Source organism: Gopherus evgoodei, chromosome 16, assembly GCF_007399415.2.
Source record: "Gopherus evgoodei ecotype Sinaloan lineage chromosome 16, rGopEvg1_v1.p, whole genome shotgun sequence".
In the NCBI taxonomy this organism is placed as follows: Eukaryota; Metazoa; Chordata; order Testudines; family Testudinidae; genus Gopherus; species Gopherus evgoodei.
In genome coordinates, this window is record NC_044337.1 from 6,902,137 (window position 1) to 6,927,604 (window position 25,468).

A 25,468-nucleotide genomic window follows, 5' to 3' on the forward strand; every position below is an offset into this window, starting at 1 on the left:
AGCAGGCAGTATAGCTATAGGTCTCCATAGGCAGGGGAGCAGGCAGCACACGGGGGCTATAGGGGAGCAGGCAGTATAGCTATAGGTCTCCATAGGCAGGGGAGCCGGCAGCACACGGGGGCTATGGGGGAGCAGGCAGTATAGCTATATGTCTCCATAGCCAGGGGAGCAGGCAGCACACGGATGCTATAGGGGAGCAGGCAGTATAGCTATAGGTCTCCATAGGCAGGGGAGCAGGCAGCACACGGGGGCTATAGGGGAGCAGGCAGTATAGCTATAGGTCTCCATAGGCAGGGGAGCAGGCAGCACACGGGGGCTATAGGGGAGCAGGCAGTATAGCTATAGGTCTCCATAGGCAGGGGAGCAGGCAGCACACGGGGGCTATAGGGGAGCAGGCAGTATAGCTATAGGTCTCCATAGCCAGGGGAGCAGGCAGCACACGGGGGCTATGGGGGAGCAGGCAGTATAGTTATAGGTCTCCACAGGCAGGGGAGCAGGCAGCACACGGATGCTATAGGGGAGCAGGCAGTATAGCTATAGGTCTCCATAGGCAGGGGAGCAGGCAGCACACGGGGGCTATAGGGGAGCAGGCAGTATAGCTATAGGTCTCCATAGGCAGGGGAGCAGGCAGCACACGGGGGCTATAGGGGAGCAGGCAGTATAGCTATAGGTCTCCATAGGCAGGGGAGCAGGCAGCACACGGGGGCTATAGGGGAGCAGGCAGTATAGCTATAGGTCTCCATAGCCAGGGGAGCAGGCAGCACACGGGGGCTATGGGGGAGCAGGCAGTATAGTTATAGGTCTCCACAGGCAGGGGAGCAGGCAGCACACGGGGGCTATAGGGGAGCAGGCAGTATAGCTATAGGTCTCCATAGCCAGGGGAGCAGGCAGCACACGGGGGCTATGGGGGAGCAGGCAGTATAGCTATAGGTCTCCACAGGCAGGGGAGCAGGCAGCACACGGGAACTCTCTGGGGAATGGGCCGTGAGAGCCCCACACAGGCCCTTCGGCAGGGCTGAGCCAGGTCCCAGCCGCTCCCGCGGCAGCCCGGAACCTGCGCGCCGAGGAGCAGTTTCGCGGGGGACGGGAACAGCGCGGGACCGCCAGGGCTGGGGGGCGACAGCGGGGGCGGACCGGGCCGACCCGACGGGAACGAGCGGGGGCCGGGCCCGCGGAGGCCGGCGCCATGTTCGCGGGGCTGCAGGAGCTCGGGGTGGCCAACGGGGAGGACCTGAAGGAGACGCTGACCAACTGCACCGAGCCGCTCAAGGCCATCGAGCAGTTCCAGGTGGGGAGCGCGGCCCCGGGCGGGGGGAAAGGTCCCGGGGTGCGGGGCGGGGCTCGGCTCCCCGGGGCGGGAGTTGCTCTGCCTAGGCGCGGGTAGGGTGGCCGGAGCTCTCCGCTGGCCCAGCTGGGTCTCGGGCAGGCTCCCACCCGGTGGGGTCTTTTAGGTACATGTGCGCGGCTCGCCGAGCCCCGTCCACACGCGGGTCAGTCTCATGTGGGTCAGCCCGGACTCGGGGCCTGGGTCTCAGGACTTTGAGCGGGGCTGTTTGGGTCTGAGCTGATAACGCCTCAGTAAAAGGGTTCCAGGTGCCATGGCCTCCATCACGGTGGTGTCCGATTGCTGCAGGTCTTATTGTCTGACACCTCCTCTAATTGTTTCTGATCCGGACTCTGCTTGGGTGCTGTTCCCTGTTGCTTGACATGGGCTAAACTTTTACACCTTCGATGATCCTCCCATTATATTGTAGCCTCATTTGCTCCTAGCTGCTTACAAGATGTGGGACAACTTCAATGAAGGATTTTAAAATAGATCCAGGATTTTTTTTTAAAGTTATAATTGAGACAAACTTTGGAGGCCCTCATCACAAGGGGACTCTTTAAAGACTGCTTTTAAAATGAAGGGAGTTTCTCTGCCAATTGAACAGGATTTGACAGTTGTGAGAGTAGCTTTCAGGTTTTGTTTTTTGCAGCTTAATGCAGGATATAATGTGAAAAGGAAGCTTTGGTTACTCTTGGCTCTTAACACGCTGGTGCTCTGTAGTATCTTTTCACCTCTGCAGTGTAACTTTTTGTAATACAAATGAAAGCTGACTGTGTATGTTACATGGCGTCTCTAAGACTTCATGGAACTATTGCGTGTGTCGTTACAGGATGCTTCAGTGTTCTTAAGATTGGGGCATTGATCATTTAGCAAAGCTTTGGTATATTTCAGCAGTGGCAGTTTATATATTTAGATTATAAAGTTGGGTTAATGGAGTTTAGCATAAGCTAGCCAAATGCAACCATTTTAAAAATCCTGGTAGAGTTTTGAATGATTAGAGAAACATTGTAAGGTACTTCAGGCCCCAGATTTAAGGATAATTTTAAAAAAAGTGAATGTTTTTGTGTACAAATGGATAAATGTTAATGGACCAATATTTTTTAAACAAATAAACTTTCCTCTGTACCGTTTACTACCCATGCCTAGGAGTCAGAGGCATGGACCGGGACTCTATTGTGCTAGTGTGTCCACACTCCAGTGTTGCACTATTGCATGAGAACTAGAAAAGGAAACTTGCTAGTCTTTCTTCATTTCCTCGGTTGAGTAAAAAGTGAACAAATGGCATCAGTGATGAAAATTGAACTAGATTTTTAAGTTTTTTTAACATTAATAATATTACACTAGTGCTAGTAGCATAACTAAGGACTTTTTTATAAATGTTATATTGTTTCTTACTCAATAATGACCATTTAAATTTATCCCAGTGCTTACTTTTTCTTAACATAAGTCGTTTTAGTACTCTGTCTTGTTATTTATTGCCAGCAAGGAATTTGTGTTTAATCCAAATGTATAACTCTATATGGTCTTTGTTTTGCTAGACAGAAAATGGAGTCCTCCTGCCCTCTCTCCAGTCTGCTCTGCCATTCTTGGACCTCCATGGTACCCCTAGGCTGGAATTTCATCAGTCTGTATTTGATGAGCTGAGAGAGAAATTGTTAGAAAGAGTTTCAGCCATTGCCTCAGAAGGAAAGGTTGAGGAAAGGTGTGTTACTGATCTTGCTGCTGATTATTAATCATCATTAGAAATTAATTGCAAAATTAATCATGGCAGATAAAGTTTTCAAAAAGCTTAAATGCCTTGGTCACTTTTTCAAAAGTGTCTTAAGTACTTAGGACCCTAAGTCACTCAGGAATTTTGAAAACTTTACCTAGCAACTTTTCTTGCTTGCATGTTTCCAGATACAAAAAGCTGGAGGATCTGCTGGAGAAAAGCTTTTCCTTGGTCAAGATGCCATCTATACAGCCTGTGGTGATGTGTGTCATGAAACACCTGCCCAAGGTAAAATCTGTTGTATCTCCTGGTTACAGCCCCTTTCATTCTGTGCTGTTAGCCGGGCTGTATGCCATGTTTGCAAATTCTTCAGTCAGTTTGTCATTCACTGGCAGAAGAATTTGTCTTATGCTTTGTTTGATTCTCATATCAGTTAATTTAACGTAGTTCAAAAAGCATTTCATATTTCATAAAGCACACTCTACTTAGAGAGATACGTTTGTTCTTCTATTTTTAAAATGTGAATGTTCCGCCTATCTTTCCCAAAAATAGTTTGAGCTCAGTGGTAGGGGGCTCTTCCAAAACTGATTTAAATGGCAAGTATTTGAAGGATGCAGCTAGATTTTAAAAGGGTGCAATATTTCTGGAAAGCAGTACTTAAGAGGAAACAACTCTTCATTTAAGGCACTACAATATCTTTAATGTAATAGCTTCAAAACCTGTACTAGTGCTATTGTATGCTGTAGACTAGAGTTTTGAACCATCACCATAGAATGCTGTGCTACTTTTTTAATGAGAAGAAGTTTTTTTCAAAATTAACTGAAGGAAAATGTAATGCTTTCTTTAGGAAGCTAAATACTTTAAAACTAGGGTGATGTTGGATTCATAGGGTCATGAAAGAAGTGTCTCTGCTGTTTCCTTGGGTTTTAATTGCATTGGTTGTAGAAGTTACTGGCCAGTTCAAGGTTGTGATTTAGATCTGCCTTGTAGTCAACCACTTACCATTTTAGCAGTTACGTAGGTGAACCCCTAACTCTTTACTGAGACTGCACTGTTGTTCACAGGTCCCTGAGAAGAAACTGAAGTTAGTGATGGCGGACAAGGATTTATACAAAGCATGTGCTGTGGAGGTGAAGCGCCAGATCTGGCAGGATAACCAAGCTCTGTTTGGCGATGAGGTGTCCCCATTGCTGAAACAGTACATCCTGGAGAAAGAAAACACTCTCTTTAGTAGTAATCTCTCTGTCTTGCACAACTTCTTCAGTCCCTCTCCGAAAATGAGACGTCAGGGAGAGGTAAGAGCAGGGAGAACTTATACAGGAAAGTTTGGAATGGAAATCTCCAATCTCTGTCTTGAAAAGGGAGCATATTGGGTTCCTATCCTGCCAGCATCATCAGATAACTGAGTGTTCGTCTGGCCTCACAACTTTGCTACCACCTGGGAAAAGCTATGTAAATATTTTGGCTAGTTATTTAGTGTTAGTTCATCTTCATTAAACAAGTCTTAATTAAATCAACAGGTTAATCTTATATTTAATAGTTGCAGGTATAACTATACTGAACATTATGTTTATTAGACTAGCACCCAGTGAATGAAGTAATAGGTTAATCTTTTGTTTAAGCAGATTTTAAAAAGTAACCTTTAAATAGCTAAACAATATGTTTAGCCAATAATATTTTTCCCCGGTTCTGTCTATCAGTCTGGGATTTAATACCATGCCCATCATTATAGTATCTAAGCACCTTTGGCAGTTAAATCGGGGTTTGGGGGGGGTTACAATTTTTATTTTGTTTTTGCAGGAAATAGTAATAGTTCAACAACAAAAAAATGGGAAGAAGCGTCAAAAGCTGTGCATGTAGCTAGCCTATAGGACAATGTGATCTTTTTAATGTTAAACCTCGCCCCAGCCACTCTTCCCTCCTGTTGTATACTACCCTCGTTAACTTGTCTTAAATTCGATTGTAAGTTATTCAGGACAAGGATTGTGCCTTCCTATGTACTTGTAGAGTCTGTGCTGCGGTGGCTCTTTCAGACACTCTCACTATACACATTTTATTAAAATGTTTAAAAAAAAACCCAAATCCATGCCCCAAGCAGTGTTTTTATCCCAAAAAGGGGGAAATACCAGAGACTCCATGAAGTCTCTAGGGACTTTGCTATTACTTTTGATTTTACATGGTGGGCACTCGAACTATGGTGATAGATGGCAGTATAAAACCCTAAGATCACATTTACAACAAAAAACAATTCCTACTGGTATACTTGGTATAATAGGTCAGATTGTTTAGCCAAGGGAACAGAAGGTCTTGCAATTACAAAAGTCTATACAAAAATCAATTAAAGCACAAATGGAATTGAAATGCTGAAAAAGTCTAGTGTGAAATGTCCTTTAAAGCTGTATGTTTTAGTTCAGGCATTCCACAACTGATGGATCAAATAATGAAATAGTTTGAAAGCTGTCATGTAGGAATAGCTTTTGGTACTAAGTGTGTCTTTTTGCATTTGGGCTTTAGGTGGTTCAGAAGCTGACACAGATGATTGGGAAGAATGTGAAGCTATATGACATGGTGCTACAGTTCCTAAGAACGTTGTTCCTTCGGACGAGGAATGTCCATTACTGCACGCTACGGGCAGAGCTCCTGATGTCATTGCATGACCTGGACATCAGCGAGATCTGTACTGTTGACCCCTGTCACAAGGTAATGAATAGATGGACCAGGCACAAATAGTACTTTGGAGTTTTCAGTCTGAGCAGCTCTCGTTTGTGCCTGCTGCCTTGAAAGTCAATAACTGAGAGAGTATATTATCTCCAGGCATAGAAAATGGTTCAAACCTCAAGTCTGAAATTCTTATAGTCCTTGGAATGACAGGTTCAAATCCCAGCAGTGTTAACAAAGCCCTTTGTCTTTGTATGGTAGATAAATTGTTCGTCGTGGTGTTTGAGGTGCTTGATATGAAGTCTTAAAAAACAGCATATCATCTGACCTACGTGGATGCTGCCAAAAACAAAGTTCATGCCATTGGTTTGCCCCAGTGTTCTTGGCCAGTTTTCTTCCCCTCCCGGTTGTGCATAGGACTGTGCCCAAACTGATGCTCTTTGCCCAGAAGTGATTGCATTTCATTAGTTTAGTTTGGGAAATGCTATGGATCTTGAAGTAGAAAGAGCAGAAAATTAATAATTATTAAAATATAAGAAGTTTTACTGTCTAATTTAGCGCTGCATTGGCATTTGTAATGTGAATTAAGTCATTCATCCACTATAAATGCAGAGTCGCATTCTACTCTCTCTGCTTACGTCCTGGTTACTTTATTTACAAAGCTTATTTCTCATGCGGTGTGTGCTTCTGAAGAAAAGATACCAGTGATGAGAAATATATTTAGCACCTTCTGTATGGTGGACTCCAGGCACTTCAGAAACATGAATTGATCAAGATCCACAACATCCTTATGAGGAATATGTGGTTTTAATGTAGGTGGGGAGACTAACACATAGGGGTTATGACTTGTCCAAATTTCCAGTGTAAGTCAATGATAGAACCAGGAATAAAGTCTAGGTTATCTGACTTCCAATCCCATGTTCTTACCACTAAGCGATACTGCCTCCTCAGTTACCATGTACTCCATCGTGTATGTGATCGCACATTGATGGGGGTGGGCCATGAGCTATATTCACATACTACATGGTACGTAGTACATGTTAATTTTCAGGCAATGCTTGTTGTGGGAGAGGAAAAGGTGATGTCAGTTGAACCTGCTGTACAACAGCTTCATAGCGTGATCTTGTGTGTTTGGATGCCTCTTGGGCTTCCTCTGCTCCTGATGTCAGACCCCCTCTATAACTTCCCAACACTCACAGAACTGTGCAAGCAGCAGATACTGCTGGTCTGAGGTTGATGCTGTTTGTATGGATTGGAAACTTTGTCTTCTCTCTTCACATGCTGCTACACGAACCCATGTTCTGTTGCACTGATGGTGGCATTTGAACATAAATAGAATACCTGTAGGAGCTTAATGCAAAAGGCTCACTGATTAAGGACCTGTTTTGTCACTAGATCTGAAGCCTTTGAAAAGTCGGCAAGAGTCTTAAAACTGACGTGTGGTGTATCCAATGTTGCAGCTTCCTTTACAACTGTTGGGGAGGGTCGGAAAGGCTTATGCAGGTGTATTTTATTAAATATCAAGCCAACAGTATTACACTGAAGCCTTGAGGTGATTCATATATTGTAATGCTAGTTTAGAGGAGTTGCCATGAGTGTGTTAACGTTTCCTTTCTTTGCAGTTCACCTGGTGCTTAGATGCCTGCATTCGGGAGAAGTTTGTGGATAACAAGAGAGCTCGAGAGCTGCAAGGGTTCCTGGATGGAGTGAAGAAAGGACAAGAACAAGTATTGGGGTGAGCAGTTCAGACTCATCAAACTGAGGGATTGATTGGATAATGGGAACATCGCTGAGGGGCTGAGATTTACTTCAGTTGTTAATTCTCCACAAGTGTCTAGTAACAAAACCAGTCATTGCCAAACATAGCCTTTCTTAGTGCATTCGGCAAGATAACAGATTTATTCTCAGTATCCTGTCCCAGGGCTCTAACTAGTCAGTGGCCTATAAAACAAAAGTTAAAAGAGGAGTTGTTTTTTTATCAGGCAGGACTTGCCACTTTTAAGCATCTAATTAGTGATCTAAGGCAGAAACCTATTTCAGTTGATATAATATATTAAGTTTTATCATTACAGTTTTTGCTGCCTGTCTTCCTTCCCTCATAGGTTTTGGTATTCCGTGGCCGGGTGTGTGGTTGGGCTATAGGGTTTGTTAGTATATATCAAATGCATCTGTGGTTCTGTTTCCCTTCAGGGATTTATCAATGATCTTGTGTGATCCGTTTGCCATTAACACCTTAGCTCTGAGTACCATACGGCATCTGCAAGAGCTGGTTGGGCAAGACACCTTACCCAGGGTGAGTCTGAAAAACCTGCACAGATTACAAATGGGCCCTGTTCAGGTTCAGGACTGCATTTTTCAGCAAGGGAGAAACTGACTGACATTACAGGAGAAGGAATGAAACTGTGTGCTATCAAATGCACAAGTAAACTGAAAAAGAGGAAAAACAGACATTTTGTCCTGATTTCTTCCATTTGTAGTAATTTTAGGTGTTATGTAATTATAGTAGGTACACAATTTTCAGACAAATGTGATTTTTCAAGTTGACGGTGCCCCCTTAACATTTCTGACTCTCTACTAAATACTTGCAGGCAACTGCTTTCTGCCTACTTAAATTCTTGCTTCAGTTACAGCATTCTTTACTCCCTGTGCTGTTGGGCTGGTGGTAGGGGGATATAGTAAAGTGAATGGTGTAAGCAGAGAGAGAGTTATCTCTATTGAACACTTTATTGAACCATCTGAATGTAAAATTATAGTTGTTGCTCTGCATTTACATCAGGCACACGGAGAGGAAGATGGTACACTTAATAATGTTGTGAGGCACTTGCTCTCTGTAATGCTGCGTTCGGCTGCTGACTATCCCTTGGCAGGGAGGCAGAATTACATCGGGAATGGCAGCTGGCAAGTGACCGCCGTTCAGCCCTAGAAAGCGGTCTGCTGGTTGGATCCTCAGTTTCCCTGGTATGAACGGGGTACTCATGGGCTGTGCAACAAGAATGTGAATCTTTGCTCCCAGTGGATCAGGACTCGGCTCCTATGATGGGAACCATACAAGGATCTAAATAGAAACACTCCCTATATTTCATCCCTTGGGCTGCTTTTTCATTGTCAAATTAAATAATTTCTTTTTATTCTTTCAAGCTCACAAAAAGGCCAATATCATTTTTACATGCTCAGTATTGGATATTTACTGACAAACACGAATAGTTTCATTCTGACACATATTGTACTTTATGATGTCAAATTGTTTTTTAAAGGTTTCTAATCAGTCGTCTGATCAGATGGCCTGAATATCTCCAAGTACACTATAAAATTATTACATTGAGGTGTGTTCTGTAGCATTTGCGGTTGTTTGTGGCCCTCTGAGCTATAATTCATTATTTAAATAATAGAAATTGACAGCCCCTTGCAGTCTTTTGCGATCTGACGTCTCTGGATAATGCTTCTGAATCCAAGAAAACCACTTAATATAAATTACTTCCAAATAAATCTCCAACATGTAGAGAATTGAGGAAGAACATAACTTTTATTAAATTTGAATTTCTAGGAAAGCCCAGACCTCTTGTTACTGCTAAGGATGCTGTCTCTGGGACAAGGGGCCTGGGACATGATTGACAGTCAGGTCTTCAGGGAGCCTAAAATGGTAAGCTTCTCAAAGAGTATTTCCTCACTGATTTCTTCATCTGCCTCTCTCTTAAAAAATCCTCAGTGTCACCTTTTCCAAATGCCTCTAATAAGCACTTGCAAAATTTGGAAACGTCCTGTTTGTACAGATGACACCTAGCATTTGCATGCACCAATAGGGTGAGAGTGTACACAAGTGGGTCCTCTTGTCAACCCCCCTCGCCCCCTTTTTTTGGTAGTCTTGAACATCTGGGCTGTACCTGTTTTATATCTGAGTTTTGCTTCTAACAAATTCAGCACCAGTGGCTCATAACTCCTGGGATCTCCGCCCAAATGGCGAGACTGTAGATCAGAATGAATGTGAAAATAGCATTGCTGGGGCTGGCCCTAGCCCTGAACTCTAATAGCAGCTCATTGCATTGTCATGTAGTGGCTAGCGCTTCTGCCTCCCTGGTGTTGTGATAGGAATGCTGTGGAGGTATCATTCAACCCTTGGACAGCGTATTTTGGATCGCTCAGGTGACCCTCCCCCCACTTTCCCTCTGGCCTGCACTCTGAACAGGTTTGGTAGCTCTGGGACAAGTTATATTCAGCTGTCTACAGAAGAGAGGTTAACCACAATACTGGGCAGTGGGAGGAACCTCCAAAAACTCCATTGCTGTTTCTGTTCTGTGCTGCAAAGTGGTGCAGCTCTTCCCCAGGGAGGGTGATTGAGGCATTGACCGTATAAACTGCTGGCTGGCTGCACGTTTACCTCAGTGATGTACGTTTTCCATAGGTGTTTGCATAGGTGCTGGAACTAGGGGTGCTGCTGCACCCCCTGCTTTGAAGTGGTTTCCATCATATGCAGGGTTTACAGTTTGGTTCAATGGCTCTCTGTGCCCACGACTCTACAAATTGTCCCAGCATCCCCAGGTGTGTGTGCATGAATAGTCAAATAGTAAGATGATTAGGTACTTACATGGCCCTCGACAAAGCCTTGGCTTACCACATAACGTACTTGAAAGGTTCCTTCTTCACCTGTTGGTGCTATGTGGAGAAAGCTCCACAACCTGCTTCATTTTTAATGTACTTTGTGTTTCCATACACTGCCGCTTCCCGTTGTTTTAATTTGATACAAAATAAGTAATTTTCAACTGCTGTCAGAATCAGGGCCAGCTCCAGGCACCAGCGAAGGAAGCAGGTGCTTGGGGCAGCCAATGGAAAGGGACAGCACGTCCGAGTCTTCAGCGGCAATTAAGCTGCTGCCAAAGAGGAAGAGGGGGAGCAAAGGACCCGCCACCGAATTGCCGCCAAAGAATGGAGCAGCGCGATTGAGTTGCCGCCGACCGTCTTTCTCTCTCTTTTTTTTTTTCTCCCGCTTCACCACTTGGGGTGGCGAGAAAGCTGGAGCCGGCCCTGGTGGGAATTGAGGAAATGAGTGTGACTTTCCCCTGGCACGCCTCCTGGGAGCATGACTAAGTGTGCAATGGTTAATACTGGTTCAGGGATTTAACAAGATGAGTTGTACTCATTAGCATACTACTCTGTCCTTACCCAGACCCTCTGTGTCCAGCACTTGCAATAACATAGGATAAGGTGTTCTAGACCAGATATGTATATCACGGGGTAATTCTGTTACAGAAAAAAATTCCTTCAATAGTGTTCTTGTGTACAAAGTGAAGGATAGTTTTCTGATTATCTCCTTATATTCTACTGGAGGACATGAAAAGAGAGGTCAGTGGTTAGAGCAGGGACTTGGTGTCTGGATACCAGTGTTTTATGTTCCTGTCTACCATGGGTTTGCTGTGTGGTCATAGGTAAATGGTTTACCTTAGTTTTTCTAGCTGTAAGATGGGAATATTATATGTCACCTAAACATTTTGAGATTCTTGAATGGAAAGTTACATAAATGCTGAATGGCTTTTTTATATTGCAATGGCTTTTCCCCCCCCCCAAGGAACACGAGTTGATCACCAAGTTCTTGCCGATGCTGATGTCTTTTGTGGTGGACGACTACACGTTCAACGTAGATCAGAAACTGCCATCAGAAGAGAAAGGGCCAATTCCTTACCCCAGCACCATTCCCGAAGCTTTCACCAAGTATGTCATCAACCTACGTACATTAGATCCTTTTTCCAACAAAGTATTAGGCTATGTCTACACTACATCATTTACAGTGACGCAGCTGCATTGCTTCTCGTGAAGACTCTCTAAGCCAACAGGAGAAAACACTCCCATTGGCTCAGTAACTCCTTTCTCAGCTGTGTCAGTGGGAAAAGCTCTGCTGCTGGCATACCACTGTCCGCACTGGTGCTTAGGTTGGTGTAACTTGCGTCACTCAGAGATGTAAATTATTCATACCCCTGAGTGATGTACGTTATACCGAAATAATTTGTAGTATAGACATAGTCTTAGGTAGCTAAGCTGTACCACAGAGGAAGCCCATTTTGTGCAACCTGGCACAATTAAGAGAAAAGAATTAACCCTAACTAATTCAAGGCTTCAGTTCCATTCAGTGGAACGGTTGATTAAAAAGACACCAGTAAAACTACAGATCTTGAATAGGTCAATAGAGAGAACATAAGGGGTCTCTGGCAAGAAGTATGAGAGAGGCAGTGCTGCTGTGGAGCCAGTGAGGGTGCTGCCCAGTTTAAAAGTTTCCTGTCAGAGAGTTCAAATACTGTGTCATTTTTATCAAGGGCTCAGATTGAAAGGCAACTGCACAAGAAACAAAACACTAAGGCCTTGATTCAGCAAGGTACTTTATAGTCACTGTGACTACTCGTGTACTTAAAGTTAGGCATATGCTGAATCAGGCCTATGAGAATAGAATAATATTGTTTTGGTGCCGTTGGCCTGACTTATTTCTACATGGACGCTACTGGGGAGAGTCAATTGTAGACAGAGCTGATATTAAAAAGAAAATTTTGCTGTGTAACGTATTGCCAAAATTAATTAACCATGAGCTACTGCTGCTTAAAGCAGATTGTGCATAAGGGGGTTAAAGAGACCTTGGAGTGAAAGCACAAGAGATTTGCTATAGTACTTAAAGCTTTTGTTACCCATGGAAGAATAAAGATCAGTTCAGGCCTTCATAGTGATTAGAAAGAGAATAGTTCTTTGACTAACAAACATGGCTGCTGCTCAGCAGTAACACAGTTAGGGAGGTGTGAATGACTGATCATCAATACTGTTTTTAAACTAGGCACATCATATTGCTTTGCCCTCATTTTCAAGGAAGCAGAGTCTGTGTCATCCTCTCATAAAGTTCTCAGTTTCTCCTCTATTTGAAAACATTGAAGCAACCTGTGTGGAGCAATATTTCTTACTGTTGATTTTTATATAGGCCTGGCCCAAGGAGGTGGACCATCACATTAATGTTTCTTGCTCTGACATTTCAGTTCAGTCTTTGCAAAACAAATTTAGTAAGGTTTTTTTGCGTTGCTGTGTGTCCGTCACAAGCAGTGTACAGTGGCTGCTTTCATGGTATTACTGAATTTAGGTGCATTTGGACTGAGCGAGGGAGTGAGCACCTTCAAATGCACTACTAGAAATAAGATGACTGTACATGTGATGAGAGGACTTCAGTTTCTCTTTGAAATCCTAAACATTTGGAGGTTTAAAAAATAAACTTCTTCTGGTTTCTCTTTGCAAAGCAGACAGAAAGGATCTCCGTATGCTCCGTTTTGTTCAGACCTTACACTTATTCCCAGTACTCTCCCTGTTTGAATGTCAGTATCCAGAATACCACATTCAGTTAGAATCACAGGCACAACTGTTTCATAGCAGAATTGGTGTCTGAGCAGGGAACCTTTAAAACGAATTAGAATCAGATTTTCCATTGTGTTTAGCTTGATCTTGAAGCTTCCTTCTTCTTATGAACTGTTCAGTTAGTATTGATTTTTGGAAAGTAACCATGTTTGTTGAATAATTATTTCTTTGGGCCATGGCAGCAGACAGCTCTCCTAGATCTGAATGCTTTCTCTTAGCCACCACTTCATTGGAGACTTCAGGTTAGCTACTGAGACATTTCCCTGCTTCCTACTCTGTGGCTTCCAGGCTGTGGACCCTGTCTTTGTACGGTCCTCTTTGGTAAATGGGTTCTTGTTCTATTGGTTAAGAAACTTTGTTTGTGCCATAACAGATTCCTTCAGGAGCACAGAATAGCCTGTGAGGTTGGGCTATATTACATACTTCACATAACTAAACAGAGGAACAAGAATGCTTTTCTCAGGCTCCTGCCAGCACTAGGTAAGTCTTATGTTTTGTACCTACTTGTCAAATATAGAAGGCCTAGAAGGAGGAAAATAAGGGCTATGGAAGCGAGTATGGTTAGTGGTGACAACTCTTGGATTCTGCTAGTTTCAGGTCTGCTAGTGATTCACCATGTGAGCCTGTGCAAGTCCCATGAGTTTACTTACTTGTTCAGTGGTGATGTTTTCCTACCGAGCAGGAGTTTTGTGAAGGTTCTTCAGTGTTTGTTTGTAATTGCTTGGATGAAGGACACTGTACTGGCAATGTGATTAGCTGTAGACTGGTTGGAATGTTACTGGAAGATACATTGTCTCTCTGAGCAGGTAGCTTCCTGCTCTAAACAGTCCCCAAAAGTTGCAGTGGATCAGAACTTGCCACTTTATCCACAAAAGGAACTTGCCGTGAAACAACACCAAATCTAGCCCAGGCTTAGCTGCTCCCAGAATTCTTCCTCAATGGCTGCTCAGCCCACATCATGGGTTCTTTCCCACCTCTCTTTATACCTGGGTCGGGTAGTCAGCCATCTGCAGTGGCCAGTCAGCAAAGTGCACATCAGGTTTTTTCAGCAGGCTCGCCTTCTGCTAACACGGCAAAGCTTTTCAGGCAAATGCTTGCTAGCGTGTTAGTCACTGTTCTTCATGTTGTGCAGTGGAGACATTCAGTGACCTGGCCTTCGGTGATATTTTCCTGCACCTGCTCACCGGTAACCTCACATTGCTAGCTGATGAATTTGCTCTGGAGGACTTCTGTACCAGTCTCTTTGATGGCTTCTTCCTCACTGCCTGCTCAAGGTAACTGACACAATATTTGCAAGATGAATGGGACAGTTCACACCTCTCTGAGCTATTTTTCACTTAGCTCACGCTGGAAAGGCTATGATAGCTCTTGTGGTGGTTTTTTATATGTTTAGATTTTGCAACCAATTCTGTAGAAATAAAATCACTGGAAATAGCAAGTGTTGATTTATAAACAATTACACAAACCCTAAGTCGTTATTCAGAGACAGAAGTTGCAGTGGGGCAACATCGTCCTTACAGTGCAGTAACAGATCAAATTTCTGCTTTAAACATTATATTTAACTCCAGCTCTCTAATTTATAAATGCACATAATGTGTTAGTAGTTCTAAACCCTTGTATTAATTCCTGGCAAGCCTATAGAAGCATAACATCCTGCAGCGTGCAAGCAATTCCTTTACAACTTAAGTATTTTTGATGATTGAAAACAAAACTCCCTGTGTTTGAACACCCAGACAGGGCTCTGACATTGTTGTGTAACTTTCTAAAGTGTGGTTGTGTTTTATACATTCTGTTTTATACATTGTGGTCTATACATTGGTCTCACCACTTTACAATTGCTCTTTACAGAAAAGAGAATGTCCATAGACACATGCTAAGATTGCTACTTCACCTGCATCACAAAATGGCACCTGCCAAATTAGAATCACTCCAGAAGGCTTTGGAACCTACCAAGCAGGTAAGAAGGGTCACAAAAGGAAAAGTAATTGCAGATGAAGGCAACTCTGTTTTCCCTGAAGCTGCTTACCGGAGCCTGTGTTCTGTTGAGATAGCAGTTTTCAGAGTGTATGGAGTATTGACTTAATTATATCATGACTTCCTCTTCCCACTTTCCTCTGTGTTGAAACACTCCCAGTAGTCCTAGTACTTAGTGTTCCAGCTAGAATGAAGTGTGACTCTTCTTTTGTTTGTTTTCCCATTGCTCGTTCCACAGAGCGGCGAAGCTGTGAAGGATCTTTATAACCAGCTCAGCGAGAAACTGGAGCTTCGCAAACCCAGTCCAGCCCAGGTGGCTGAAACTCCATCCATGGAACTGACTTTGCCCACAGTACCCACCCCAGCCTCACTCTGAGCCACATGAGCAGGACTTTGAGATAAGAGAAACTAACCTTTGCCTCCTGCAGAGTGGAGGCATTTCAGTGTACTGCTAAGTGTCTCTGGCTGCCATGGTGGAAACTTACCTAAAGCCACTGACCCTTTTGCAGAAACAGGACATTGTCAGACACTGCAGTTTGTCTTTGAGCACTGTCTCTTGCTGGCTAGAAGGCTCAGTTTGCAGTGTATCACATAGGTTTACTTGGCCTAAGGGATAGCTAGGTGGCTTCTTGTGGATCTACTCAGCTTCTATGATTTTTTTTTTATTTTTTCAAAAGACAAGTCTTGTTTTTAAACTTTGTATCTTCTTGCATTTTTAGACTTACAATTTTCTGGGGCAGTAAAAACCTGGTTGTGTAATCAGGCAGAGGGAGCAAACCCTTGAAGTCTGAGCAGTTTCACTCTTTGCTCCCAGCTTGCTTCTTTGGGTGTTTAAAGCTGAGAGATGGTTATCATAACCTTAGTCCCAGATTTGGACCTTAGCGTCCAAAATATGGGGGTTAGCATGAAAACCTCCAAGCTTAGCTACCAGCTTGGACCTGGTACTTGCTGCCACCACCCAAAAAATTAGAGTGTTTTGGGGCACTCTGGTCCCCCTGAAAAGCCTTCCCTGGGGACCCCAAGACCCAAATCCCTTGAGTCTCACAACAAAGGGAAATAATCCTTTTTCCCTTCCCCCCTCCAGGTGCTCCTGGAGAGATACACAGATACAAGCTCTGTGAATCCAAACAGAGTGACTCCCCCTCTCCGTTCCCAGTCCTGGAAACAAAAAGCACTTTCCTCTTCACCCAGAGGAAATGCAAAATCAGGCTAGCAAATTCAACACACACATAGATCTCCCCCTGATTTCTTCCTCCCACCAATTCCCTGGTGAGTATAGACTCAATTTCCCTGAAGTAAAGAAAAACTCCAACAGGTCTTAAAAGAAAGCTTTATATAAAAAAGAAAGAAAAAATACATACAAATGGTCTCTCTGTATTAAGGTGATGAAATACAGGGTCAATTGCTTAAAAGAATATTGAATAAACAGCCTTATTCAAAAAGAATACAAATCAAAGCACTCCAGCACTTATATTCATGCAAATACCAAAGAAAAGAAACCATATAACTTACTATCTGATCTCTTTGTCCTTACACTTAGAAACAGAAGATTAGAAAACAGAAACTACTTCTCCAAAGCTCAGAGAAAGCAGGCAGCCAGAAAACAAAGACCTAGACACAAAATTCCCTCCACCCGAAGTTGAAAAAATCCGGTTTCCTGATTGGTCCTCTGGTCAGGTGCTTCAGGTGAAAGAGACATTAACCCTTAGCTATCTGTTTATGACAATGGTTCTCAACAAAAGGGAACAAGGCTGCAGATTTTATACTTTGTTCAAAACTGGTGCTTCCCTGTGACCTCATGGAGACAAGGGCTGTGCATACCTGTTGGCCAATCCCTGTGGGAGCAGGACAGCCAGGGCGGGGTCTAGTTCCAGCTCCCTCATTGGGCTTGTGGATCGCTCTCAGACAATAGGGGGAGACATAGTTGTGGCACACCTGGCAAGTTAGGCACCTGCTTCTGATGTCAGGGATTGGCTGTTCACCAACCTGATCCCCAGCTTATTCCACGGCAACTGGTAATTGGCAGCTGTCCCAGACCTTGGACAGCAGCCCAGGTAGGAAGGAGAGGAGAGGGTTGGAAAAGCTCAGGAGTTTCAGTTTAAAGGCATGCTTTTTATGAACCCAGAATCCAGAGTCACAGACAGGCTGCACCTCCCATCACTCTCCCATCTCTCAATATTCGTACTCATCTCCCTAGCTCAGGCTGGTAGGCTCTCTTTGCACTGAAGAGCCTGCACGAGCTGTCACGGAGTGTGGGGGAGTCAGGGGCCTGCACTCCTCTTCCTGAGATTCACTGTGACTCTCAGCCAGCCAGTAAAACAGAAGGTTTATTGAACAGTAGGAACGCAATCTACAGCAGAGCTTGTAGGCACAACCAGGACCCCTCAATCAAGTCCTTCTGGGGGTTCAGGGAGCTTAGACCCCAGCTTGGGGTTCCCTGCATTGCACCACCCAGCCCAAACTGAAACTAAAAATTCCTCTAGCCGCTTTCTCCGCCCTCCTCCCCCACCCCCCCGCGCTTCTCCTCTCCTTTGTTCAGTATCCTGGGCAGAAGGTGTCACTTCTCTCACCCCCACACCCCTGGCTCAGGTAGCTTCCTTCTCATCCCCAATGTAACTCCCCTGCAACATTCCAGGTCAAATCCGCCCCGCTCCCTGCTCCGTCACACGAGGTCACTCCCCTTCATCCCCATGATGCTGCCCTGATGCTGTGGCAGCATCTACCAGGGCCATCACTGGGACCTGGAAACTCAAGACATTCATTAGGAACGGGGCAAACGTGTTGAGTTGCTGCTAGCAGGTGACTGAGGTCCCCAGTCCAAAGTGAGCAGCGCCTGATACTCTGTATGGTCAAAGACCATAGAATCGTAGGACTGGAAGAGACATCAAGAGATCTTCTAGTCCAGTAAATCCCATGGCCATCTGTGGGACCTTTGAGGCTCCTTACTGGCCAAGCTGCCATTTGCCACCTCTTGCCCCATTGGTCGAGGGGACTCTGGCTGCCTGCTACTGAAGTGGAGCAATGGAATGCAGATATAAGTGTGGGCTGGCCCCTTGGAGGCTAGCTGCACTGAGCAGAGGGCCACCCAAGTCACCTCACTCCATGCGGGTGGTGGTTAGTCATTTGGAGATGGCTTGCATGAGCCAGCGTACCACCAGAGGGGCCATGGGCTCGTAACAAGACTATCCCAGGAGCTTGCCACCTAAGACACGAGACAACAAAGGGCTGCACTAAAGAGACAGGGGAGTACAGGGAAACAGTGGTCAGCATGAAAAGTAGCAGCCACAGCTCAGCAGCTGCCTAACCACTGTCAAGTCTTTTTGGTAGACCTCATTGCAGAGGAAGAGCCTGCAGGAGGAAAGACCTTGCAGCTGTTTTATGGGGAGCTACTCCCATGTTAGAGGGGTAGCATGGGAGGAAGTGTGTGTATGCCAGGATGGGGTTTCCTGGAGCCACAGGCTCAATTTCTGCCTCCAGGACACAGCTCTATAATAAAAACACCCCAAGCGCTTTTCATCACTAGCTTTTAAAGCGCTTTACAGAGGAGGTCAACATCGTCATCATCATCCCCATTTCACTGGGGAAACTGAGGAACAAAGCACTGGTGTGATTTACCTGAGGACACCTCGCAGATCAGTGGCAGAGCTGTGCGTAGAGCCCAGGTCTCGTAAGTTCCAGTCCAGTGCTCTCTCTCTAGTCTCTTCTTCACCCCCTCTGGTGTACTGGGACGAGGCCATGCTTGGGGCAGCCACTCAGGGTTAGTGCTGCAGTAGCGCTCGTTGCTTTAGGACTGCTCTTGTCCTCCTGCTGCAGCACAACCCACCTCTGTGCTGCTACACCAGTAATCCTGCTCCCAGTGCATCCTCGTCCCCATTCCATATGCCACTCACTACCCTGTGGCACATCCCCTCCCTGGCCCCTTGTCATCTGGGAAGGAAGAGCAAGGAGCGATGGTATCTGAGGCTGACTGCAGACAAGAGGGAGACCATGGATCTGAAGCTGTTGCAAGAGCCACTTTCCTGCCAGAGTTTCCCCAGCTAGCAAGTCACTGATAGTCGACCAGCCTGCATGCTGGCCCCATATGGTTTCCCCCCAGTGACCACCGCACACCCATCTGTCCCTGCTTCCCTTGCTTGGCCACCCTCCTTCCCTGGCTTGGGTTTGATTGGGGAGGGGAGACCTTGGCAGCAGTAGAGAACGGAAGTAGCTGCATAATCCATACTCAGTCAGGTTGGCTTGTTGCAAAAGGAAAAGACGAAATACAAAATGTTGATGTTCAAACAGCTTGTATAATGCACTGACAGAAGCGATAAGGGTTATGCCTTCAAAATACTGGAGTTACGAATTTCTTTCAGTTACAGAAGAGCAAAAAGAAGGGAGACACTCTTAGTAGAGTATCAAGAATGGGCAATTTTCAAATGTTTTTTTTTTAATTAGATAATTTTTCAAAAAGTGAACATCCTAGAGAGTCTGCTTTTATCCACAACCATTGCTATGCAAACTTGGAGATGAAAACGCTTTCGTTTTATTGCTAGAAATTACAGAAACTTCTGTTTTAAGGGAAATCTCAACAGAGCCTCAACTAGAAGTTTTGTCCATGATGCATATGTTCTCTCTCACTCTCTGTTGCCCCTGACACTGAGTGCAGACTTCAGAACTCTGTATATTGCTTCAGAGATCCTGTCTGCAGTGGATTTTTTCCTTTCCTTTGGTCTTAATATGTTCTTGTATGGGAATCTTGCCATACTTGACTCACCTGGCAAAATAAAACTAGACTGTAAAACAGCAGCTGTTTTTTTTTAATGAATTTTCATTGTGCCTCCATATGTGAGCAGATCTGGGTGTTGTGGACCATGAAGTCATGGCAGCAAAGATGCAGTGGTGTGTGTTTAATGATCCCTAGGTGTCTCACGTTGGGCACCTAGAATTAGTGGACACCTCTGACAGTTTTGGCCTTACTCTGTCTGTGCCTCAGTTCCTTAGCTGTAAAATGGGAATAATACCACCACCTAATCTCACAGGGGTGTTGTATAGATAGATTTAGAAAGTCTGAAGCATTCTGCTAGTAAGGTGAGAACATATTCATGAGGAAACTACTAATTCTATATTCACTGCAGGGTGTATTCACTGCCTCTGGGCCACACACTGAATGAGGATAAGAAATATTGGATTCATTCACTGAATGAAGCAGGGGTCCTTTAGAAAAAAATAGTGAGTGAGCATATAATTAAAGACTGTATTATAATGCACATGTACAGGAAGACTGAATTAAGGCTGTATTTAATTCTGGAATTTCCTAATTTGGGAGTGCTTGACTTTGCAACCTAAATGCTCTCTTAATGTACTGTGACAAAGTTCTTCCACTACCTTGGTGGGTCCTGCACTTACTGGCAGATTTGCTCACCTCAGTGATCTTCCCCACAGTCTGGGTCAACTCCTTCTGTGTCGAATCAGGAGTTGCAAGGTTTGGGGGTAACCCGGACCCACCCTCTACTCTGGGTTCCAGCCCAGGGCCCTGTGGATCACAGCTGTCTATAGTGCCTCCTGTAACAGCTGCATGACAGCTACAACTCCCTGGGCTGCTTCCCCATGGCCTCCTCCAAACACCTTTATCCTCACCACAGGACCTTCCTCCTGGTGTCTGTTAACACTTGTAGTCCTTAGTCCTCCAGCAGCTCTCCCTCTCCCTCTCCACTCCTTGCACCTCTTGCTCCCAGCTCCTCACATGCACTTCCTCTCCTCTTGCTCCCCTCCACTTGGCTGGAGTGAGCTCCTTTTTAAACCCAGGTGCCCTGATTAGCCTGCCTTGATTGGCTGCAGGTGATCTAATCAGCCTGTCTGCCTTAATTGGTTCTAGCAGATTCCTGATTACTGTAGAGCAGCCCCTGCTCTGGTCACTACTCATCCAGTGACCAGTATATTTTCCCTCTACCAGATTCCTGTACCCCACTGGTCTGGGTCTGTCACAGTACTTTTATTTGATATAAAAATCATAATAATTAGATAAACAATTGGTTAGTAACTTTGCTTAATTACAACATAATTCCTTCAAATGCTGCCTCTGCATAATGTTAGCTGTCTGGGAAGTTTTATTCTGTTAAGTTCTTTCAGGACAAAGAAAAGATTGACAGATGCTAAAGTTCTTAAAAGACCCAGATCTAAATTAAATTTCCACTTAAGCTAATTAAACAGGTTTACTAGTAATTGCTTAGAAAATTCATTTCACACTCAAAAAGTAAATACCATTAGGATGAGGACCCTGCTCTATGAGTAAAATGGAAACCCAACCATAATTCTGGAACTGTGACCAGTGTCTCCATAATTCACTGGGAAGGTCTTTAAGGACCAGCCGGTAACTTTAATTTCGAAGGACAGACTGCAGTCCAAGTGCTGACTGCCCCCTGGTGTCCACAAACCAATAATATATGATTTTTCAGGTTTCAGAGTGGTAGTTGTTTTTATCTGTATCAGTAAAAAGAATGAGGAGTCCTTGTGGCATCTTAGAGACTAACAGATTTGCAAACTGGACACCATTACATTAGGCTTGAATAAAGACTGGGAGTGGATGGGGTCATTACACAAAGTAAAACTATTTCCCCATGCTAATTTTCCCCTTACTATTACTCATACCTTGTCAACTGTTGGAAATGGGCCATCCAGATTATCACTACAAAAGGTTTTTTCTCCTGCTGATAATAGCCCACCTTAATTGATTAGTCTTCTTATAGTTGGTACGACAACACCCATTTTTTCATGTTCTCTGTGTATATATATTTTCCTACTGTATTTTCCACTGCATGCGTCCAGTTAAGTGGGTTTTAGCCCACGGAAGCTTATGCCCAAATCAATGTGTTAGTCTCTGATTTTTCAGTGTACTTAGCATTTTATAGTACTTTATCTGTTCAGAGCACAGCTCCAAGCCACCTCAGTTGCAGCTGTACATGCTCAGCATGCCTGCAAGTCTGGCCCCAAGGTGTCACATTAGACACCCAGAACATGAGGAAAACACAATTTAGTGGCCACTTGTAAAAAGTTTGGTTTAAGTGACTTACTCAGAATCGCTCAGGAACTTGGTGGCAGAGGCAGGACTTGAATCCAGTTCTCCAGGGCTGCACTCAACTGAGAGATCCTGCAGACAACCACCTCCTTCAGTACGCAACCCTGATTCATCCCAAGAGCAGGTCTGTCCTATACACTGAAGGAGGATGGGATCCTATGGAAAAACTAGTATATCATCATGTACATATGCATTATGATGCAGTCTTTAATTACAAGGGAGCTGAATTAAGATTTATGATGAGAGTTAACTGGAGCTGGAGAGCTCCATTAAGACACCTGGTTGCAGGGAAGCAGGCCCAATTAAAGATGAGACCCAGCTGGAGAGAAGCTGGGTACTTACTATAAAGAAAAAAGTTTAGAGCAGGAGGAGGCTGCAGCAAGAACTGTGTGCAGTGTGAGAGAGTGGACAGACTGGCAGGATCAAGGAGGAAACCTGGGGAGAGAGAGGATTTTGGGGTCCTCTCCTGAATAGAAAGTTAGCAAGAGGCCAGGACAAAATTAGAACAGTAACCAGGAGTAGAGCAAGCTATGGTGATGAGTCCTGGAAAAAGAGCAGGATCTGGACTTCCAGGGAGCAGGCCCTGGGAGGTGTTCAGTGGAGGAACAGAGCCCGAGAAACTTAAAAGGGGTGTACAGTCAAGCCTGAGGAGGTCAGAAGTTGGTTTAAGTTTGTTCTCTTGGTCTGGGATTCCTTGGGGATTACATAGCCCTGCAAATCCTGGCCCTGAAAGAAAGGAGAAGCTAGAGAGATTATAGGGGGAAGCTACAGAAGTCCAGGAAGGCAGCAACAAGGAATCTGAGCAGACTGCAGTGGGAAGGCTTAGGTTCCCCTACCCGCCCTCACGAAGGAAATAAGGAGGACTGAAAACTCTGAGAGAAGGATGCGAAGATCCTGGGGGCCCAGAGTTGGGACTGAAGACCTTGGACTGTTGGTTGTTTTTTCTGTTACCCAGAAGGTGAGGAGCTAGAACATAACCTACCCCGGGGGCTGAGTTGCATTAGGAGAGATCATTGCAGGTTTGAAGCAACCAGCAGGGGCCACTAGAGAGGAAATAACTGCTATACGACACCCAGCTCTGAGGAGTCACACAAGTGGTGAGTCCGTTCTTGTACAGGTTGCATAGGCAACCTGAATTTCCTAATCTTTGGAGTGCTTGACTTCGCAACATTAATGTTCTTTTCACATTTTTTTACTTTTTATTTTTTTAATCGTCATGGCAAATCCCAAGGGACCATAGTCTCCTTGCAAATGAAGCCCCACCCAGCTTGATCTCTGGCAAGGCACTTACGGTGGTCTGATTGTACATTCTGTTTACATCCATCACTAGCAGTCTTGTTATGCCACCAAAGCTTTTGGCACTCGTGATTGTTGGCCGTGTAGCAGCATCCCTTGGTGTACAACTCCAGAATTCATTGGAGTTCTGGTCTTATAGTATGTCCATACCAAGAAAGCTGCCACAGCCAACCAGTGCTTTTGCTGGGTTTGGCTTCAAATAGCCTCATTTCTGATCTTGTCCTGCTGCTTGATATGGAGCAGCTGCAGCAGGCGACGAGAATAAAAGCTTATCAATCTAGTGTTCTTCAGCCACCCCCAGTGTCCTCCTCTGCTATCTGCTGCACCCCAGCTTCAGTCCCTCTCCTCTTATCTAACCGCTCCACAACCCGACCACCTCCCCTCTGCACCTATATATCCCTATCTTCACCTGTTCTCTTGTTCCTATTCAACCTCTGGCTCTTGTAACCCATCTCCTCTCTACCCCCATCCCTCACCCCTCTGCATGTCCATGCCCCTGTAGCCTTCTACACATGGCCTGGGCTCAGGTAGGGTAGCACTGGGATGCAGGAGGCCTTGCTCTCCGTTCTGGTGCCCAGTGACACAGTGGACCCCAGCAACCAGGAGGTGTAACTGTAGGGAAAGTCCCGATCAGCCCCTGCAGCCCTGGGCTGGATCATGCCTAGCACAGATGGAATCTTCAGAAAATTTAACTGATAAGTCTCTACTGAGCATGTGTGAACTACAGTTTTGTTTTGTGTTTAGGCTTACAATTTGGCCAAATTGGGTCAGATTTTCATAGGGGATGGCAAAAGTCATATCCCTGACAGCACGGCAACTCCTCCTGCCAAATTTCAAGTCCTTCCTCCAAAACATGGGCGTCCTAAAGCTTCCCAATGAATTGTAAGATTTTTTTTTTAATATTAGCAAAACATTTTACCCTAATCTTGTTCTTGAGCCATTTTAGCTGAAACTTTCTAAAAAATATTGAGGCAGACACCACCCGACATTCCAGCCTGAATGGTTAAAGTTTAGCAAAGTTATAACAAAATGAAAACAAGGTCTTGTAATGGGAAGTTTTAAGCCACCTTAACTATAGGCACCACGAGCACCTCAGTTATATAATAGGGCAAGTTCCCTCTCATAGTGTCAATTAGTAAAGTTTCATGTGATTTACACTAGCTGACTATTGAACTCAAACCATGTAAAATAAAGTTAGATCTGAGTAAAATATTATTACTGCGTTAGACAGTGAAAGGGGCATTGGATTTACACCCTATGCCTGTCTAACCCGCAGAGCACATGTTCAGTACCATTCCACAATAAAGCCAGAATACAAACTGACTCATGGACTCAGCTCCCTGTAGTCATCTGATGATCTTCTGTGGTACAAAGAAAGCAAATGAAGCTGCTCTGATAGGACGGATATGAAGCTATAATGGAATCTGAATATTAGCCACATCATCCTAGCTGATCTGCTGAGAGCTGTTTGGATATAGGGTGCTGCCTATCTTTGTCCTTCTAGGCAGTGAACAGAAAACTTTCCAAAGTGTTAGGTTTGATCACATTTGAATTAAGACAAATACATATGCAAAGAGAAGATTATGGGGTGACGATCAGTCTATAAACACCTACTTGGCAGTGGCCTCTGCAATCTAGCAGGCAAAGGTGTAACAACTTCCAACAACCTTGGAAGTTAAAAGTTAGAAAATTCAGACTGGAAATAAGACATACATTTTTAACAGGGAAGGTAATTAACCAGTGGAACGATTTACCAAGGATAGTTTTGGATGCTCCATCACAGTCAATCTTTGAATCAAGATTGTGGTTTTCTAAAAGATCTGTCTAGTTCAGTGATTCTCAAACTTTTGTACTGGTGACCCCTTTCCAACAGCAAGCCTCTGTGTGCGACCTCCCCTTATACATTAAAAACATTTTTTTACATATTTAATACCATTATAAATGCTGGAGGCAAAGCAGGATTTGGGGTGGAGGCTGACAGCTCACGATCCCCCCATGTAATAACTTCATGACCCCCTGAGATGTCCCGACCCCCAGTTTGAGAACCCCTGGTTTAGTTCATACGGAAATT

At 44.6% G+C, this 25,468-nt stretch overlaps 1 protein-coding gene across 1 annotated transcript; it reads left to right on the forward strand.

Annotated features, from left to right (window-relative positions):
- Positions 1–1,142: 1,142 nt before the first annotated feature.
- NELFB (negative elongation factor complex member B) lies at positions 1,143–15,898 on the forward strand. The gene is made up of 13 exons (XM_030535517.1): positions 1,143–1,288; positions 2,866–3,029; positions 3,227–3,326; positions 4,103–4,333; positions 5,553–5,738; positions 7,319–7,431; positions 7,887–7,989; positions 9,241–9,336; positions 11,257–11,399; positions 13,444–13,550; positions 14,203–14,344; positions 14,919–15,027; positions 15,283–15,898. Exons 1-13 carry the CDS (start codon positions 1,187–1,189, stop codon positions 15,418–15,420), a joined length of 1,734 nt encoding a protein of 577 aa, XP_030391377.1. The 5' UTR covers positions 1,143–1,186; the 3' UTR covers positions 15,421–15,898.
- The last annotated feature ends 9,570 nt before the right edge of the window (positions 15,899–25,468 follow it).

What these genes read in the sequence shown, in the direction of transcription:
- NELFB (XM_030535517.1), top strand. Translation starts at nt 1,187, where the DNA reads ATGTTCGCGGGGCTGCAGGAGCTCGGGGTGGCCAACGGGGAGGACCTG. An exon ending in GAAGGAAAGGTTGAGGAAAG is followed by an intron (nt 3,030 to 3,226) that starts GTGTGTTACTGA and finishes GCATGTTTCCAG; the next exon opens with ATACAAAAAGCTGGAGGATC. An exon ending in TCATGAAACACCTGCCCAAG is followed by an intron (nt 3,327 to 4,102) that starts GTAAAATCTGTT and finishes TGTTGTTCACAG; the next exon opens with GTCCCTGAGAAGAAACTGAA.